The sequence below is a fragment of the Lissotriton helveticus genome, chromosome 8 (assembly GCF_964261635.1).
Source record: "Lissotriton helveticus chromosome 8, aLisHel1.1, whole genome shotgun sequence".
Lineage (NCBI taxonomy): Eukaryota > Metazoa > Chordata > Amphibia > Caudata > Salamandridae > Lissotriton > Lissotriton helveticus.
In genome coordinates, this window is record NC_136069.1 from 1,466,129,707 (window position 1) to 1,466,147,662 (window position 17,956).

The window sequence follows — 17,956 nt, forward strand, 5'->3', positions numbered from 1 at the left end:
GGGCTCTCCTCCTCACACGGGAGCCTTGCTCCCTGCAGCACTCCTCCGGCGGTCGCTTTGGGGCCACGGGCGGGGTTCCTCTCCTCCTGGGCTCTCCTAGATGCAGCAGGGCTCCCTCGCATCACGGGAGCCCTGCAAACCGGCCGCCATGCTTCTTCTTTCTTCCCCCCGGGCTGCGGGGGCGGGCACTTCCGGCCGGCCGCGCTGGGATTGGCCGGCCGGCCAACCACTTCCGGGTCGCTGCGGGCCGCGCAGCGGCCCTTCTCCTTAGGTAGGCAGGCGGGGGCTGATTTTTACGGGCAAATGCCGGGTGGGCACCGGCTCTAGATAACCATCAATCGGGGCGGGAGTGGACACGGACGGCGGGAGGGGGCGGGAGTGGACACGGACGGCGGGAGGGGGCGGGAGTGGACACGGACGGCGGGAGGGGGCGGGAGTGGACACGGACGGCGGGAGGGGGCGGGAGTGGACACGGACGGCGGGAGGGGGCGGGAGTGGACACGGACGGCGGGAGGGGGCGGGAGTGGACACGGACGGCGGGAGGGGGCGGGAGAGGACACGGACGGCGGGAGGGGGCGGGAGAGGACACAGACGGCGGGAAACGTGCACAGGACAGCGAGGGGGGGGCGGAAATGGACAGCGCATCAGTGAAAGGGGAGGGAACGGGAAAAAACGTAACTCCGCCCTGGGAAAAAATTTTGGGAACGCCCCCGAATCTGGTCCGGCCTTGACGGACAGATCTCTGTTCCAATGGCTAGCCTCCATTTATGGAGCTAGACAATGGGACAGGGGGGCGTATTCCATTCTCCTTACTGGAAATCAAGAGATTTCTCTGGAGGCGGAGCTAAGAGCTCCGCCCTCCAGCGAAACCTAAAAAAGCAATCATTAAAGAAAGAAATTAATAGTGTTTACTGGTTAGATGAACTACTTTCCTGATCAAGTTTGATTGGTGTGCAACAGACGACATCTTTAAAGTCAGCATCAGCTTTTCATTGTGAAAGAATACATGCAAGAACAAGACCAATTGCAATAGATCCTGGTAATCTGTGTACTTATTCTACTGCCCCCCACAACCCAATTAAAGGAAAGGAAAAAAAGTCGAAAAGGAGCAAAAGTGCATTTATTTATTCTACTGATGACTTGAGGATGTTAACCGCACTGTTTTCCAAGTCAGGTATAACTTATTTATGAGGCCTGATAATTGGCACACTGAGTATCAATGTTAAGCAGAAATGATAGAGGCATCTTAGCTAAGGATTTCAGAAGAGTGGATTGCAACATAAAGACCAAGAAAGCCTTATACACTTTAACAGCAAGAACATTAACTCCTGTACTGACTTATTATCATACTGGAGAAAGTAAAGAGATATCAAGGATTTTAGAACAAAGGAAAACACATCCAACCGTTCTGAATAGCTCTTACCGTCATCGCCATTAACCTAAGGGAGAAGGGGAAGACATGTTTCCTTTGAAACGTTCTTTTAAAAAGTCTGAAAGGGTAAAAGATTGGATTAAAAACAAAACCAATTTCAAGAATAATGAGAGAATTAAATAAAAGTGTGTAGTAAGAAAATTTAATAAAAGGTATGGGGGAGAGGGACAGGCAGCATTTAATTTAGATGGGACATTGCACAGTGGCTGAAGGTCAGACCGGTCACTATTTATAGATTTGAAATCCTTGCACAGTTCTGACTTTGTTAGGAGCCAGCTGTTGTAAGCACGTCTACAGTCACCTAAGGGCTCATTTTCCACAGGGATGTTTTGCGATAACGGAATCTAAAAGATCAGTTAGAAACAAGACTATTAAACATTATATTTCCCACACATCTTTACAAAAACTGTGGGTCAGAAAGATTAAATGAAATACTAGGATTTATTTTCTAATAAGACACCAAGATACTACTCTCACTCTCTACCCCACTCCCACGTCCCCGATACACTTGCTGCTGAACTTTGTAAAAGCTGATGCTACTTTAATGCACAGGGCTAGAGTGAGAATTTATAAGATCAATCATATTTTGTATTTGTTTTAGGCTGTTCATTATATCTTTGTCCCTCCCGTGGAGCATAGAATGTTTACCATCGCTCCTTATATTCTTACATAAGTGTTCACTTTCGGTAAACCGGCCTTCACATTTTTTTTTTTTTAACATTCGCTGTGCATTCTAAGACTAAAATCAATTGTCAGGCTCCTTTTACTGAGGGAGCATGGTGTTTACTTTTCTTTTGCGGACTTCAAAGTGAGAGGATTTAAGTGACAATCTTGTTAAATACTGGGGATGGGAAAGGAAAGGTTTTTTTAACACAACAAAATTTAAATGTTTCTAAATGAACTGCGCAAATATTTCAGAACACATCCAAATTAGTAAAGCACAAATAAAGCATTTTTTGTAATTCTGAAGTGTGATGAAAACAAATACTTCAATGTGATTCAAATAAATCAATACACTAGCTGAAGCCCTTTCCATACATTATTGTTTGTGTGCTGTTTAGTTTTATCAGATAAACAGTATGTTCAAATGTAATAGCATTCCCACTGAAAATGGGTGGTCTGTCCACTCCACTCCACTCCACTCCACTCCACTCCTTTTTGGCCATGCTGAACAGCACCCACACTGGTGTACAACAAGGCTAAAACACACTGAAGCCAACAGCTCTTGCTTCAGCAATGCCTATTGGCTTGGCCAGTGCTGGCTTCTTTTACTTGTAGCACTCCATGGGAGTGCATGTGTTTCCTGGGCGTCCTCCCTCAATTCCCACCCACCTTCTCTATGTTGCTTGCCCAACAGCTATTCCATTGCTCCCCTGCTAGTTTTTTATTTTTATTTTTTTGAAACAATGTTTAACCCCCACCCCCACAGCTTCTGCTGCTCTGCAGCGTTGACTCACTCCTCCACCTCTCCCGGTTGTGTCCTTTTTCAATATTTTTTCAGATTTTTCTTCTTTTTTGGCAGGCCTGCCGTGATTTTTAAAACTAGAGTCCAACTGGCTTTGCCAGTGCTTGTTTATTATATCTTTATCACGCATTGCTCTCTCCTGCCACTTTTTCTATTTTTCAGATTGTCATTCCCTCCTCCTCAATCTACAATACTCCACAACTCACTCCTTTGAACACGGACCCAAGCAGCTACAGTGTTTTCGGGCCACTCAATCCATTGTTCTGCATTTTTTTTATTCTTCACACATGTCTTCTACACAGTCCTTTCAATACCCCTCTCCTGTCCCCTAAGATTTATTTATTTAGTAAATGCTTTTATACAATTTATTTACTGGGCCCAGCAGCTGAATAATACTGTCCGGTTACTAGATCCAGTGTACGCGCTTCATGCACACTTTAAAGAAAAGTTGCATTTGCAATGCAAATTGGTCTTGCATTTGTGAGACTGAGGTATTGGCATGGTAAATGACTGCCTTTTATGTAAGGGTTTTGAAAACTTTTCAAAACCCATTAATAAAATGCCAATACCTCAAACTTTCGCAAATGCGAGACCTTTGTGGTACTCACTCTTTAGCTGCATACATTCAGCAATTGCGGCACCCGCACTTTAGCTTACAATGTTTACCGGTTAAAGCACGAGTGTTACAAATGTAACAAAAGTAAGCAAATAGAAATAATTATGGGGGCTTACTTTTGATACAATGTTGGCACCCGCGCTTAGGCTTTGAACATCTTAAGTTAAAGCGCGGGTGCCGTGGTTGCTTCAAAAGTAAAGAAGTAGAAAAATAGCATATTTTTTTCTATTTCTGTGCTTTTGACGTAATCGCAGCACCAACATTTTAGCTTAAGAAAAGGCATGCGTCACCATTATTAGTGCTGGCCGCGTTAGTTAAATATAAAAAATTAAAACATTGTGAGAGAGCATGTCCTGCCAGGAAGAAGACAACTAACAAAAGAATGCTCGGGCTGTAATCGAAAGCTACCGAGTAACAACACATGTAACAAAGGGGTGTCCTGATGCGAGGAAACAACAGAAGATAGGGACGTATTAAGGAGGGACTAATAAGCATATTAACAAATCAAAGGACAACCGTTACAAAGGACAGTGACATCAGCCAATTAAACAGAGGGGTGGAGAGTGGGCGAAGCTTACAGCCCTTACCTGAATACAGAACAGCACTGCTTAGGCAAGACCTAAAATAGAAATACATTTTAATTTACCATTTTATAATGACATCCGCCACGATAAATGGTAAATTAAAATGACCACCTGCATCAAGATGGATGCGCATGGTGCGTCACGGTGCATGCTGGAGCATCGCAAAACAATCTTGGGACCCTTTCGAAGACAGCCATTTGTAGGTGTACATTTTGATGCATGCAACTGGACAACTCAATATGCCCACAGGACCTGGATAAATATGAATGAAGCAATACAAACATCCCGTGGGACTTATTTAAGTCAAGAGACCTCATATGGAAATTAGGGGGTTATCCACACCAATTGAAATTATTAAATCTGTTAACTCAGTTAAACAGTACTAAACATGCACTGTTGGAAGAAAATCATCATAGCTTTATCGAAAACGAAGGAAATTCGAAAAAGGGCAGGACCAGAGAAGGTTTAATCATACTTATATTGTATTCATACTTTAACTGCACCATTATTGGCAAGCAAGTGCTTACAGGAGTCAAATGTATATTTTTTTCCAGAGTTTTATATAGTGCGAACTTGACCGGAATCGGGTATCGGAGTGCTTTACATAGCACCAGTTGCATTACATGAGGACACATTAATTATGCTCTTTACGCTCAATCATTCATTCACTACAACATTTTCAATTAACGCCGCCATCATTTCCCTATAATTAGGCTCACAGTTTACACGTATCCCATATGCCATCACAATCATGCTTTCAAATCATCCCGAAAAGAAGCCATCTTTCCCCCATTCCTTAAAGTTCTTACCAGAAAATCAATGAAGAACAATTATCTGTGGTATAAAACATCAGTTTTGCAAAAAATAAAAAAATCTTGGTACCTTAAAGTTGTGACTGAGATCTTTCAATGGGTGACTTGTTTGCAAGAAGTGCAATTTATGGGCATCCTTTTGTATTTATAAGCTTGGGGACAACCTACCAAGCACACCCTACAAGCCTATGTTTCCACTGATTCGACTGTACTGCAGACCATTTGAAGGCATGAAGAAATTACATTTAACTCCTATCCATCACTGTACACTGGTCAGCAGAAAGATTTTCACATCTTTTTGGTTTGATCCTGATGCCGATCTTTTCTTTGATTGTAGAGGAACACATATCTAATCAGACATTCTTTGCTTCTAACAACACATGAGTTGTTTTTTTCATGCAGCCCACAGCCTTACAGAAATATGGTAAGTGGAGTCACGCCTATTGGGTTTGTACGAGCTGGACCCATTAAATAATATTGCTATATTTTTCGTTTTAACAATAGGTCATGTATTGTACTAATGATAATCACTGTAGTGCAGATCTTAAAGAGTTACTCGTCTTGTGAAACAGCCAGCAGTAACAGAGAAGACATTTATTCAGTCTCCATCCTAGCTACAAGAGAATAATCTGTGCAGGATACCGGACCGGCCATAAATCTATCAAGCATTGCACACGTTGTCAAACACACAGAAGAAAACTATTTGGAACCTCTCATAAATTAGAAAAAGCAATGGTACTATTGGAATGGGGGTGTCTAAAAATTCAAAACGTAAATGATACTTGATACACATTTCAACTGTGTAGATGCGAGAGGTAACTATTAAATCAAGAATATTACATAATATATAAATGTTGTTCATGGAATACTTATAAGTGCTTGGACTTGAAACGTGAGCTAGAAGTATACCACCAATTTAATATATGCAAAGTGGTTTATAACGTCTCCCTCTTCACTGTATTCACAAGGAATTAATCTGTCAGGCACTCTTAGAACCATGTCCATTCTAAAAGTTCAATTGGGCCTTATTAAAATAAAACTCACAACTGAGGTATATATCATTGCTATGTATTCATCTGAAGCCTCGCTTAGCATCTAGGGAGTTTATTTTGTCCCCATCCATTGCCAATGTGAATAAGCAAGGGAAGTTTAAATAAGCAAACAGGAACTGAACTCGTGCTTTGATCGCAGGAAAGACTACAGGTTGAAAACACTGATTAGAAGTCTGCAATAAAAAATAACTGATACCCCTCGTTTTTGCAGAATCAAGCGACTAAAGCAAAACATCAAATCAGATTAACAGCTGCTATGACAGTACACTACGTTAACTTAACTGATTTAGAATATGATTTTAGTGGTTCGATTGCGTTGTGTAGGTCGGTTTAACTTCCATCTTTACGCTCAATAAAAGGGAGTAGCATCAAGATTTAGAAGCGCTACTTTAGTAAGACAGGACAAGTATTTCCAAAGCATTGCAGAAGTCTAATAGATTCTTCTTGTTATTGTGCCACAATACGTTCTTTCACAAAATAACCTGACACAAATAACGAATAGCTAAGCGACATTTTTTATTTTTCTTACACAATAATGCTGCTAGGAATAGGAATGATGTGTAGTTGAAAAGTGAGATTTACTCATGTCAATTAGGAGTCAACTTACCCAGAGCTCTCTAATAGGCAATCCTGAAACAGCAAAGTATAACAGCCTGCATGAGACAGAGTAAAGGACTAATAACATGAGAAAGGACAATGTAGCCTCTCCTGAAAAGAAACAATAAAACACTACATGATGGCTTTTTCAACAGCCCCATATTTGCCAGGTACTCATACTAAGTGTCTTGTCGTACTGACAAACACCACACTTAAACCAAAACCACAATGGTCAACCACCCAAAAGCTTCAAGAAAGGGCGCAGAGAAAATTACAAGCCCCTTGGTATATGCTTCTGAGACTTCACTGGCACTCTCCACTTACCCACATGCAGATGCAGCAGGGCTCCCTCGCATCACGGGAGCCCTGCAAACCGGCCGCCATGCTTCTTCTTTCTTCCCCCCGGGCTGCGGGGGCGGGCACTTCCGGCCGGCCGCGCTGGGATTGGCCGGCCGGCCGGCCAACCACTTCCGGGTCGCTGCGGGCAGCGCAGCGGCCCTTCTCCTTAGGTAGGCAGGCGGGGGCTGATTTTTACGGGCAAATGCCGGGTGGGCACCGGCTCTAGATAACCATCAATCGGGGCGGGAGTGGACACGGACGGCGGGAGGGGGCGGGAGTGGACACGGACGGCGGGAGGGGGCGGGAGTGGACACGGACGGCGGGAGGGGGCGGGAGAGGACACGGACGGCGGGAGGGGGCGGGAGAGGACACGGACGGCGGGAAACGTGCACAGGACAGCGAGGGGGGGGCGGAAATGGACAGCGCATCAGTGAAAGGGGAGGGAACGGGAAAAAACGTAACTCCGCCCTGGGAAAAAATCTCGGGAACGCCCCCGAATCTGGTCCGGCCTTGACGGACAGATCTCTGTTCCAATGGCTAGCCTCCATTTATGGAGCTAGCCAATGGGACAGGGGGGCGTATTCCATTCTCCTTACTGGAAATCAAGAGATTTCTCTGGAGGCGGAGCTAAGAGCTCCGCCCTCCAGCGAAACCTAAAAAACAAATGAAAGGAATGTATTACGAAAAAATGCCTGTTGATTCGGGATAAGACTGTTCATGTAAACGTTATAGGACGTACGTTAAAGCCCTGGAGCGTGGCGGCCATGATGGAAGAGTCTAAGGGCATCTACTAGGGGGCGGCCATCTTAGAGCAGTATAAGGGCGTCTGAGAAAAGAAAGTTCTATCCATGGTAAAAATGAAACGATAAACCTTACCAAAGCAACAAAAACATACAAGATAGATAAAAGAAATATATAATGAAAAAATGCCTGTTGATTCAAGATGTAACTATACGAGTAATTGTTATAAAGCGCACGTTAAAGCCATGGAGCGTGTCGGCCATGATGGAAAAGTCTCCATGCCTAAATTAAGCATGGAATAAAGGACTTGAAATATAGCTCACGCGGCCATGTTAAAACGGTGTCCAAGCGTGTAAAAGGTAACCGAATCCCACCCATAATGGTAATAAGAAAAAATATCCAATTACGAAAATATACCGGTATGTTGACAAGGTAGGATAGGTCCTATACAACGAAAATGTTTTTCGTTGTCTTTAGATGCCATTCTTATAAGTGTTGATTCACTTTTTTAATGAATGTGACCATTGTATACTCGGCTGGGTTTTGCAATGTTCCATCTTTTAATTGTATGTTTATACTTTTTGTTTTTTGTAAACACAGCCCTGAAGAAGTCCCGGCAGGGACGAAACGCGTCGGCTGTCCTATTTTCACTCTGTTGAAAAATAAATCATCTAAACAAAACGGACTTTTTGGACATTCATATTTGTGAAGTTATTATAATTGAATTTGAAAACTTGTTCATTCTATGGTGCACCTGTGCTAAACAGAAATACGACTGGATCTCTGCTAAGGTAGAAGTTCGGAGGGAGCAGTTATAATTTGAGGCACCGTGATAAAATAAGAAAGTCCTAGAAGTTGAAGTTGGAAAGTTTTATAAAGCACTCTAACACTGAGCGGTTTCTTGGCGCTGCGGACAGATAGCACTTAGGGGAGCAGGGGGGTTACTGCGACGGATATGCTAGGGAGAAAAGAGGAGCTTTTAGGGCTTCTGTAGGGCTTTCAGTATTCCTATCTGAATACTGATAGACATTTTTCACTTTCTACGCAGGACTCTAGTGAGTAGGCATTTAACGAAATAGTCTTCTGACGAAAAGAGTGGCCAAACACAGTTTTTTAGAATACGTGAGAAAGCTGAGAAGAGCCCCAGTCTCTGGATAGAGAGAACAGCGTGAAAAAGGAGGAGTACGTTTTAGATTCAATAGAGCATTATAAAAAGGCTTGACCACTAAAAAGAAGAAACAAATCAAGGGAGGGACGAGGAGTGGTTTAGATAGGTCCAGCACCAATTCTCCTAAATAGACAGTAAAGCATGAAGAAGTATGCAGTTCCTCGTATAAGAAAAGGGGGAGCACTCGCAGGTGGATCAGATGAAATGGCCAGAGGGATCCTGAAGGGAATCTGAGCGATCAGATCTGAATGCCCTCACACACCCAAAGTTTTCCTGCTTCATCATAGCCCGTTCCTTGTTGGGCCGCTTCTACAATGCCCGACAGGCCCCTTTCTTTAGCAGAAATCTTTTATCTTTGCCGTATGATGAGTGCTGGTGAGGGAGTGTATGTGTAGGGTGGTGGACAAGTGATTACAAGAGTCTAAAGGGTAACAAAAAAGGTTTAATTGAACAGTGGTCCCCTTGACCTAGTAAAACAAGCATTGGCATAGCCAATAGGTCTCGCTTTTGGGACCTTAGAAGTATTTGGTTTTGCAGCACAATTTCCTTGGTGCAACATCATCAGCTGTTGCATGGCTACACCTTTTACCTAATAAGTGTTTAGCCATGCAACAGTTGATGTTTGGATGCAAGGCTGAGGGGGAGAAAGGGTGCAAGGCTGAGGGGGAGAAAGGGTGCATGGCTGAGGGGGAGAAGGGTGCAAGGCTGAGGGGGAGAAGGGTGCAAGGCTGAGGGGGAGAAGGGTGCAAGGCTGAGGGGGAAAAGGGTGCAAGGCTGAGGGGGAAAAGGGTGCAAGGCTGAGGGGGAAAAGGGTGCAAGGCTGAGGGGGAGAAGGGTACAAGGCAGAGGGGAGAAGGGTGCAAGACGAAGGTGGAGAAGGGTACAAGGAGGAGGGAGAGAAGTGTGCAAGGGGGCGGGGCAGAAAGGGGGAAGGGGAGAATGCAGCAAGGGGGAGGGCGAGAAGGGTGGAAGGCGGAGGGGAGAAGGGTGCAAGGAAGAGAAGGGTGGGAGGGGGAGAAAGGGGGAAGGGGAGCAGGGTGCAAGGAGGAGTGGAGAAGGGTGCAAAGCAGAGAAGGGTGTAAGGCAGAGGGGGAGATGGGTTCAAGGTGGAGAAGGGTGCAAGGCGGAAGGGGAGAAGGGTGCAAGGCGGAAGGGGAGAAGGGTGCAAGGTGGAGGGGAGAAGGGTGCAAGGTGGAGGGGAGAAGGGTGCAAGGCAGAGGCGGAGAAGGGTGCAAGGCAGAGGCGGAGAAGGGTGGAGGGGAGAAGGGTGCAAGGTAGAGGGGGAGAAGGGTGCAAGGTAGAGGGGGAGAAGGGTGCAAGGCAGAGGCAGAGAAGGGTGCAAGGCAGAGGCGGAGAAGGGTGCAAGGCGGAGAAGGGTGGAAGGGGAGACGGATGCAAGGCGGAAGGGGAGACGGGTGCAAGGCGGAAGGGGAGAAGGGTACAAGGCGTATGTGGAGAAGGGTGCAAGGCGTATGTGGAGAAGGGTGCAAGGCGTATGTGGAGAAGGGTGCAAGGCGTATGTGGAGAAGGGTGCAAGGCGTATGTGGAGAAGGGTGCAAAGCAAAGGGGGATACGGGTGCAAGGTGGGGAAGGGTGGAAGGCGGAGGTTGAGAAGGGTGGAAGGCGGAGGTTGAGAAGGGTGGAAGGCGGAGGTGGCGAAGGGTGCAAGGCAGAGGGGTTGAAGGGTGCAAGGTAGAGGGGTAGAAGGGTGCAAGGCAGAGCATGAGGAGCGTCTAGTAGCACCAGGCCTGTCAGCAGTTTTTAGGGACCCCTATACAAACAACTATGCAGGGCTCCAAGTCGCAAGCACCTGTTTCGAAGTTTAAAAGTAGTGTTATTGGAAAGCGAAAACACATTAGCTCCCGTCTACGCCACCAACTAATGATTTCAAATGCGTCGGCTGACATGAAAAAACACAAAATGCTAGCTTCAAAACCTATGCATAGATTTTATAGCACAAGCACCGGTGCTGTCAAAGCGCAGGGTCTTAGGAAAAGAGTCCCTTTGGGAGTCCTTGAGTGTCTGTATCAAGGTGTGACTGCATCAGTGCTCCCTTTACACACGGTTTTGCAATCAGTCTCCTCCCGCGCGTGGCAGTGTCTGGGGCCTCAGAATATATTATGATGGTGCTGAGGCCTCTAAACATATTATGATGGTGCCGAGGCTTCTAAACAGCAGCAGGCTTGGTATTAACGAGCACATTCTCGGCATACAGCATGGACCCGTTATCAGAGCCGCGCGGGCCAGACACGGCTGGGGCTGGAAGCTTCTCATCACAGCCAGCGTGTTTACCAAGGAGACGTGTCCTTGGCAACCACTGGCCCCAAATTCATTCTCTTCAGGTCTCACTAGGGAAGTAGCCGACCCCGAGCTGGCGGGGGCCCGAGGGGCGACCACAGAGGGCTAAAGTCAGAGGGGCCCTAATGAGGGCAGAAACTTCTGCTGGTAGCAAGAGGAGGTGAGTGCACAGTGAGGGATACAGGTGAGAGGGGGGAGAGTGTGGAGGGATAGAAGGGACAGAAGGTGAGAAGGGGGTGAGAGTGGGCGCAAAAGGAGGGAGGGCGCAGAGAGATTCAAAAGGGGGCTCTGGTTAAAAGGGGCAAGCAGGAGGGTTTCAAGGTGGTGAGGGGTGAATGTAGCAGAGAGAGGAAGAGAAACAGGAGACAGGTGTGACAGGGGGAAGGCGGCACAGGGAGGGATACAGGTGAGGAGGGTGTAAAGGAGTGGGGAGGGGAGGTAGCAAAACGAAGTAAAGAGAGGAGGCAGGTGAGTAAGAGAGATGTAATATATTAGAAAAAGAAGGCATTAGAGAGAGAGAGGGAGAGACAGGGAACCGATGCAGACAGGGAGTGAGACAGTGAGCAGGTGGGTAAATGAGGTATGGGGAAGAAGAAAGTGGGTGAGTGAAAGGCCTTGGAGAGATATCGAGGAACGATGAAAAAGAGAGGCTAGAGGGAGCATATGTGACTGGAAGGAAGAGGTCCAGGTTTGCAGAGAGGCCGCGAGAAGGGGGTGCAGGGCGAGATGAGAGTGTGTCAGCTGCAGGGAAACAGGTGGGGGCGAAGGGGAACAGGAATGTATAGAGGCGGACAAGGGGAGGCCGACTAGCAGGAGAGAAGGGGAGATCAGAGGGATGAGGAGGCGAAAGTGAGTGGGTGAAATGGGGAGAAGGTGTAAGGGGAAGCAGCGAAAATGAGAACAGGCGGGGAAAAGGAGTTCAAGGAAATCTGATGCTGGAGGAGAAAGAACAGATGAAGAGAAGCGCGGGGTGAGACGGGGTTGAAGGGAAGACATGGATCAATAGGAAAGAGGTGTGTAGCAAGAGGAAGGGGAGGAGAGGTGGGCGAAAATGAGGGAAGAAGGGATCACAACGGAGCCATGAAAGAAAAGTGAGATAAGTGCATAAAGGAGGTAAAGAAGAAGAGGGGAAGGTTCACAAAGCAGCGGAGAGACACAAAAATTTTATGAAAGACGGTGTGCAGTAAGAAAGTGCAGGGGGTGGGATAAAGGTGAGAGAGAGGGAAGATCGCAGGCTAGAAGAGATACAGAGAACCAAAGAGGACAGAGAATAGACAGACAAGAAGAAACAGTGTGGCGCTCGAGCCAGGGATAACAGGAGGAGAAGGACAGATAACACAAGGAGAAGGTGCGCGGCCGTAAAAGTAACACGGCCGCGAAAATACTGGCTCACTGAGAACATCAAAGCAGCCGCGAAAGTGATCATGATCAAGCGCGGCATGTGATGCGCTTGATGAGCATGACGGGGAAAGCCATATGGCGCCTCTGCTCGTAAGTGCGCGCACATGCATGCAAGCTGTAGGCCGGCCATGGTCGCATTTTTGAAGCCCTTACTAAAAGTCTCGCCAGACCTGCGCATGCGCTGGCGAGACCTAAACATCGGAGCTATCTTTACTAATAATTTACAATGACAGCCTCTGTGAGAGTTCAATAAGGTCAACATGTTTCATGCCTCAGTGCCTGGAGGGTCAGTGGCATTTCATCCGTACCAGGTTTAAAATGCCTACCCAACAGAGGAGTGAACCCCGGGTGGTAGTGAAGGGTTTCCAATTCGAATTAATTATACTGCACCTGCTGTGGTGCAAGAAGGGAGATCGAACATGTAAGGAAAAATTAGGGAGACTGCCATAAGGGAGTTGCTGCCAGAAGCGTGCCCGGCAGGCTCTCAGTACATATTGTAGGGAGAACAACATAGTATGCAGTACTGGCAACTAGCTGCCCACTGGTACAGCAAAAGCCAGGAATAGCTGGCTTGCACTCAATGCTAGTGTATAAAGTCAAAACACACACATGGAAAAAATATTGGACTGTTAATCAGTGACCAGAAACACGTGTAAAGGTTAAAAAGACAGCAGCAGCAGTAGTGAAAAGTGCCCATGCCACTCATACTGCTAATGTGAAAAATCACCAACTAAGTTCAGAGGTATAAGACTGGGTAATAATAAAATAGATGGTAGACTCACCCTAATGTTGAGTTAGTGGTACACCTTAGGTAATGCAGAGGACTGTGCTTAGCTGCTGGAACAGAACTGATACAAAAGGCATGTACTCGTAAATGATGTGCACAGGCCTCATAGAAATCAAAAGTTCTGGTCAAAGCACAGGTAAATTAAAGTCAAATTCCCAATTGAACGTTGCGGTTATCAACTTGGACCTACCCTCCTCTACCGACCTGTAGGTCTAGAATGGAGAGCTGGTTGCGCTTCTAAGGAGGAGTGTAATGAAGTTAATTGGACTCTGGTGCAGTTAACCAGGAGCCAGTGTGTAGGTAATAATTGTGGTCAGCTGAGAAGTTCAGTTCTGATTTTGATGGGTATGGTGGTCATGCCTATATAGCAGAGCGAGCAAGGGCAGTGAATGAGGTATACACAGTTTTTAATATAACAGTTTGTCTGACTTCTCTGGGCCCAGCTATGTGTATCGTCCAATGCAATTTCTTTGGATATTTCCATGAGGTGGCATATTCCATATGAGCCACAGGGAAAGTGACCCGTGACTGGTGGAAGATTCCATAGCGTTTGTTGTTCGGATCTAGGAGTGACCCGCTATAGCGAAATATATTGATGCATTGGCCTTCTGTTTTTATTGTGTGGTGGTTGGGGTGACATGTGCTGGTACCTATGTGGGGGTGGGTTGGTTAGAATGAAGTGCTCTCTTCAGTTGCTATCATGGTCCCTGTACGTCAGGCCACATAGCACTGTATTCAAGTTTGACCTGTCTGATCTTAAGGAAGAGATTCTGATGTACCTAAATAGTGCAGCCTTTGTCGGTGTGGTGGCACTCACAACAGGCTCACTCGCCGGGGGCGTATGTTTCCATCCGTACCCTTAACATTTTCTATTACACTCTCCTATGTTTCATCCACTCACAATAATGATGTCTGCAACTGTGCGCATTCCCACTTTCTCTGCCAGGATTGTGGCATTTCACCCAAATGTTACGAATATGATCCTAGTGGTCCGGATCACAACCAATTAAGATGTCTAAATAGATCCATTACGTTTCTACAAATACACGTTTGTCACCAGTTGTTTTCAATTTTTGAGCATGTGTTTGTGCTCGGAGGTTGACAGCCCTTCAAAATTATTCAGGTAGTCACAGACGTTTTTTCAAGTTGTTTATACGCTAAGCTTCCTTAACTGTAGCCAATTGTAAATAAAGTGTGTAATAGCTGCTCATATGCTGTACCACTGTAATACCCTCATATTATATGTGTAGCTTCTTTGTGAGTACCTGCCAGCTTGTATCTTATTACTCCTGCATTACTGTGCCTTTACGCAATGCAGAAGTTTCATGTTTCAGTTCTTTGTGAAGCTGGGGGAAGGGAAGTGTAGGGTGACATAGCAGAGATGAGATGTGCAATGGTTTTCTGCCTGCCTCTTCTAAGAGTCTTAGCTTGTGATTAAGTGAGGAGTTTGCATACATACAATATAATTAAATATTTTCATATCTTTGTTAAGTTCTCCAGGATGAGGGCATGTATTCTTGAAACATATTGTTTTTCCTCATTGTATTTTCATTGTATTTATTGGAGTATACACTTATGATTAGGGATTGAGTTCATGTGAATTCCATATATAAACACTGTTAGAAATACTAACGGACATCTTATTGCTTCTAAAGCACTTATCTGTATGTTTTATGAAATAAAAACATTAAAATGTTAACAAACCGTTCTCCTGCTTTAGAAAACATCTAACAAAATTGCACTTACTGAATTAATTTCCTTTTTTTGTAGCATCCGCAGAAAAAGAAGCCATCAAGAACATGTATACAAAGGTGGTGGATGCTTATGGACTGTTAGGAGTTTTACGCCTCAACCTTGGTGAGCAAGAAATGTGCATATTGAAAGCAAGTGCTATGATAATGTTTTTTTATGTACTTGTAGATGTTGCTTGTGGAGACTCGTGAATCGACCACGGGCATTCACACCAGGTGAGGTTTCTCATGGGGGAACTTGCGCTCCAAAACCTGCACAAATGGAGCATGAAAGCCCTTAAGATCTTAAAAAAGAATAACTTGATATCACTTAATATGCAAATCACTCTGTTTATGATGGTAGTGAAACTGAACACATGTCTACCATGATGAATTTGTTTAATTTCTATATCCATACAATATGTGAATGTTCATACCTTGAACATGTACTTGGGCAACTTTGACCTTTTCTTTTTTAAATATCTGATTTTTCTTTTTAAGTATATGGATTGCCGATATCTGAAGGTAGCGTACCTCAAAGCCCTGAATTAAACCTTCCAACCGCCTTTCCCACTAGTGCTTTTTTTATGATGAGCAGCTTTCCGAAATAAGCCGCTCTGCAGCATTGATCGTCATAAAGATGGGCCTAAATTGAAGGATTTTCCAATGGTGTTTCTCAAATATACATCATGCACATAGAAACATTTGGGGCCAGGTGTACAAACATTAAGATTACCCATTTCTTAATTGCGATTCTGTCTGAATCGCAATTAGGAAAATGGTATTCCTTTTGTATGAAAGTCTTTTGACTTTCATTATCGATTCCTAGTGGGTCGCAAATAGACCTATCGCATGCATATTAATGAGGTAGGTCGCAATTTACGACCCATTAGGAATCTCAGGCACCACAGGGATGGTGGACTGCTGAGGTCAGCAGACCACCAGGTCTGTGATTGCTTTTTAATAAGGCAATCTATTCTTTTTAAATGCATCCCGTTTTTCCGTAAAATAAAAGGGGATGCATTTAAAAATGTAAAATAAAACTAAGTTTCATTTTTCAAGAGTAGAAAGTGGTCCATGGTACCACTACCTGCTCTTAAAGACTCTTTTTTACATTCTCAAAGGTGAAGGGATCCCTTGGGCACCCCAGCTTGTTTGTCAGTGGGTTTTAAATTGGTGGTAAAGTATTACTGTTTTGCAACCGAAATGCGGTCGCAAAATAGTATCACATATCATACTAATTTGGTATGACTCTTTAAACATTCCCCTTTCAAATCCCAATTCGCAAATGCAAAAGGCGATTCAGTAATTGTTTACTGAATCGCATTTTGCACTTTGTACATCAGGAAACGCATTTCTCTGGTCGCAAACGGCCCGATTCTATGAATCGGGCTCTTTCCGACCAGAAAAATGCTTTGCACATCTGGCCCTTGGTTCGTTTTCCTTTGTAAGGTAATATCTGTAGTGCTGAACATTGTTATGCACTTATCTGATTAAATAATCCCCTTTGTGGAAACGACATCAGTTTTACTTTTCTGGTCTGATAGAATAGCATACGTTTTTTCTTCTTGTTTAAAGTAATATGTGTAGTGCTGAAAATATGTGTAGGATGAAGCCCATCTAGTCTACACATTTCATTACCAAATTCATTGAATTCTTTTTTGAACACCAAAATATTTCCTAGGAAGCATTTCTATGCATTTTGCACGTTTCTCTAACTAATGTGTGTATTTCTTAATAGTAGTAGGAGGTGCTTGCCCTAATCAGGTCTGGAGCCCTTGATGAAAAATGGCTCTAACCACAAGTTGAGAAGCTAAAAATATTGTTGCTCTTAGACTGTACCATTTTAGAAATCCTCTTTACACAACTCATTCTGTAAATGAGTCCTCTTGTGCTGAGCTTTCATCGCGCTTGCTTGCACACTATCAATTGATAGTGGCTACCTGGCAATAAGGGGACTAGGTGTAGCGGTAGCATGATGCAGTCCAGCGGTAGAGGCCTTTCTGCCTATACCTCTGTGGTGAAACTGCACTTTGTGTCTCTCTGCTAAAGAGAAGATCAGTCAGCCATAATTGGGGGTCACTTTTTTGTGAAACATGTGAGTAGTAAGTAAGCTGTGCGCACAGGTGTTTAACAACAACAGTGTTCATGGGGACACTGCACAAGACAGTGATGTCCATGCAGGCTATACTTCGAGTTCACGTATGTCGAAATGTCCTGGCTCTTAACAGGCAAAGTCTAACATAGCATGACATTCTGCCCAAGTACTGCAAGAAAAGCATTTCATAGAACAGGCTCCAAGCGAGAAAAAGATGAAAGCAGAGGATTTCAGCATCACAGTATAAAAGTATTGAGCTATAGCCGATCGGTTGCAGTGAGCCAGAGGACTTCAAGTACAATGCTTGATTGGTGTGTCTGGCTTTTCTGGCATGAATCTGGTGCCAAAACAACTGCCTGACAGTAGGAGATGCCTAACATGCTCTGTATCCTACCTTCTGAATTATGTAAGATTTTAAGGTGGTTGTGTTGGAACACAGGGCACCAAAGTAAAGATCTTTGCAGAAGTTGATGATGTGAACAACTAGGGTGGATATCACTAATAGACGGCTTGACTTAAACCTCAGATTTTGAGGTGCCTAAAGCAGGGGTCTCCAAACTTTTGTGTACTAAAAGATACTTATGTTCATTGAAAATCATTGCAAGCTGCTAATATTATTAGTGGTTTAATAGTGCCCACATTGGAAAGGATTACATTAATGAGCACCATATGCAAGATTGCCAGTAGTGAGCGGCTCAGTGCATTAGGCAGGGTTGCTAGCAGTAATGTAAAAAAAATATTTGGCAATTTGGAATGCCTCTCGTTAGTTAGTACATGCCAGCCACAGCTGCAGTGGCCCTTGCACAAAAGTAATTATATTAGTAATACATTTCCCC

At 44.7% G+C, this 17,956-nt stretch overlaps 1 protein-coding gene across 3 annotated transcripts in view; it reads left to right on the top strand.

Annotated features, from left to right (window-relative positions):
- The window catches only part of SYNJ1 (synaptojanin 1), a 706,257-nt gene that overhangs the window by 63,009 nt on the left and 625,292 nt on the right, over window positions 1-17,956 (top strand). For all 3 annotated transcript variants that reach the window (XM_078658404.1, XM_078658402.1, XM_078658403.1), the window contains exon 3: window positions 15,063-15,149. In XM_078658404.1, coding sequence (XP_078514530.1) covers window positions 15,063-15,149 — 87 coding nt within the window. The remainder of the gene's footprint in view (window positions 1-15,062; window positions 15,150-17,956) is intronic.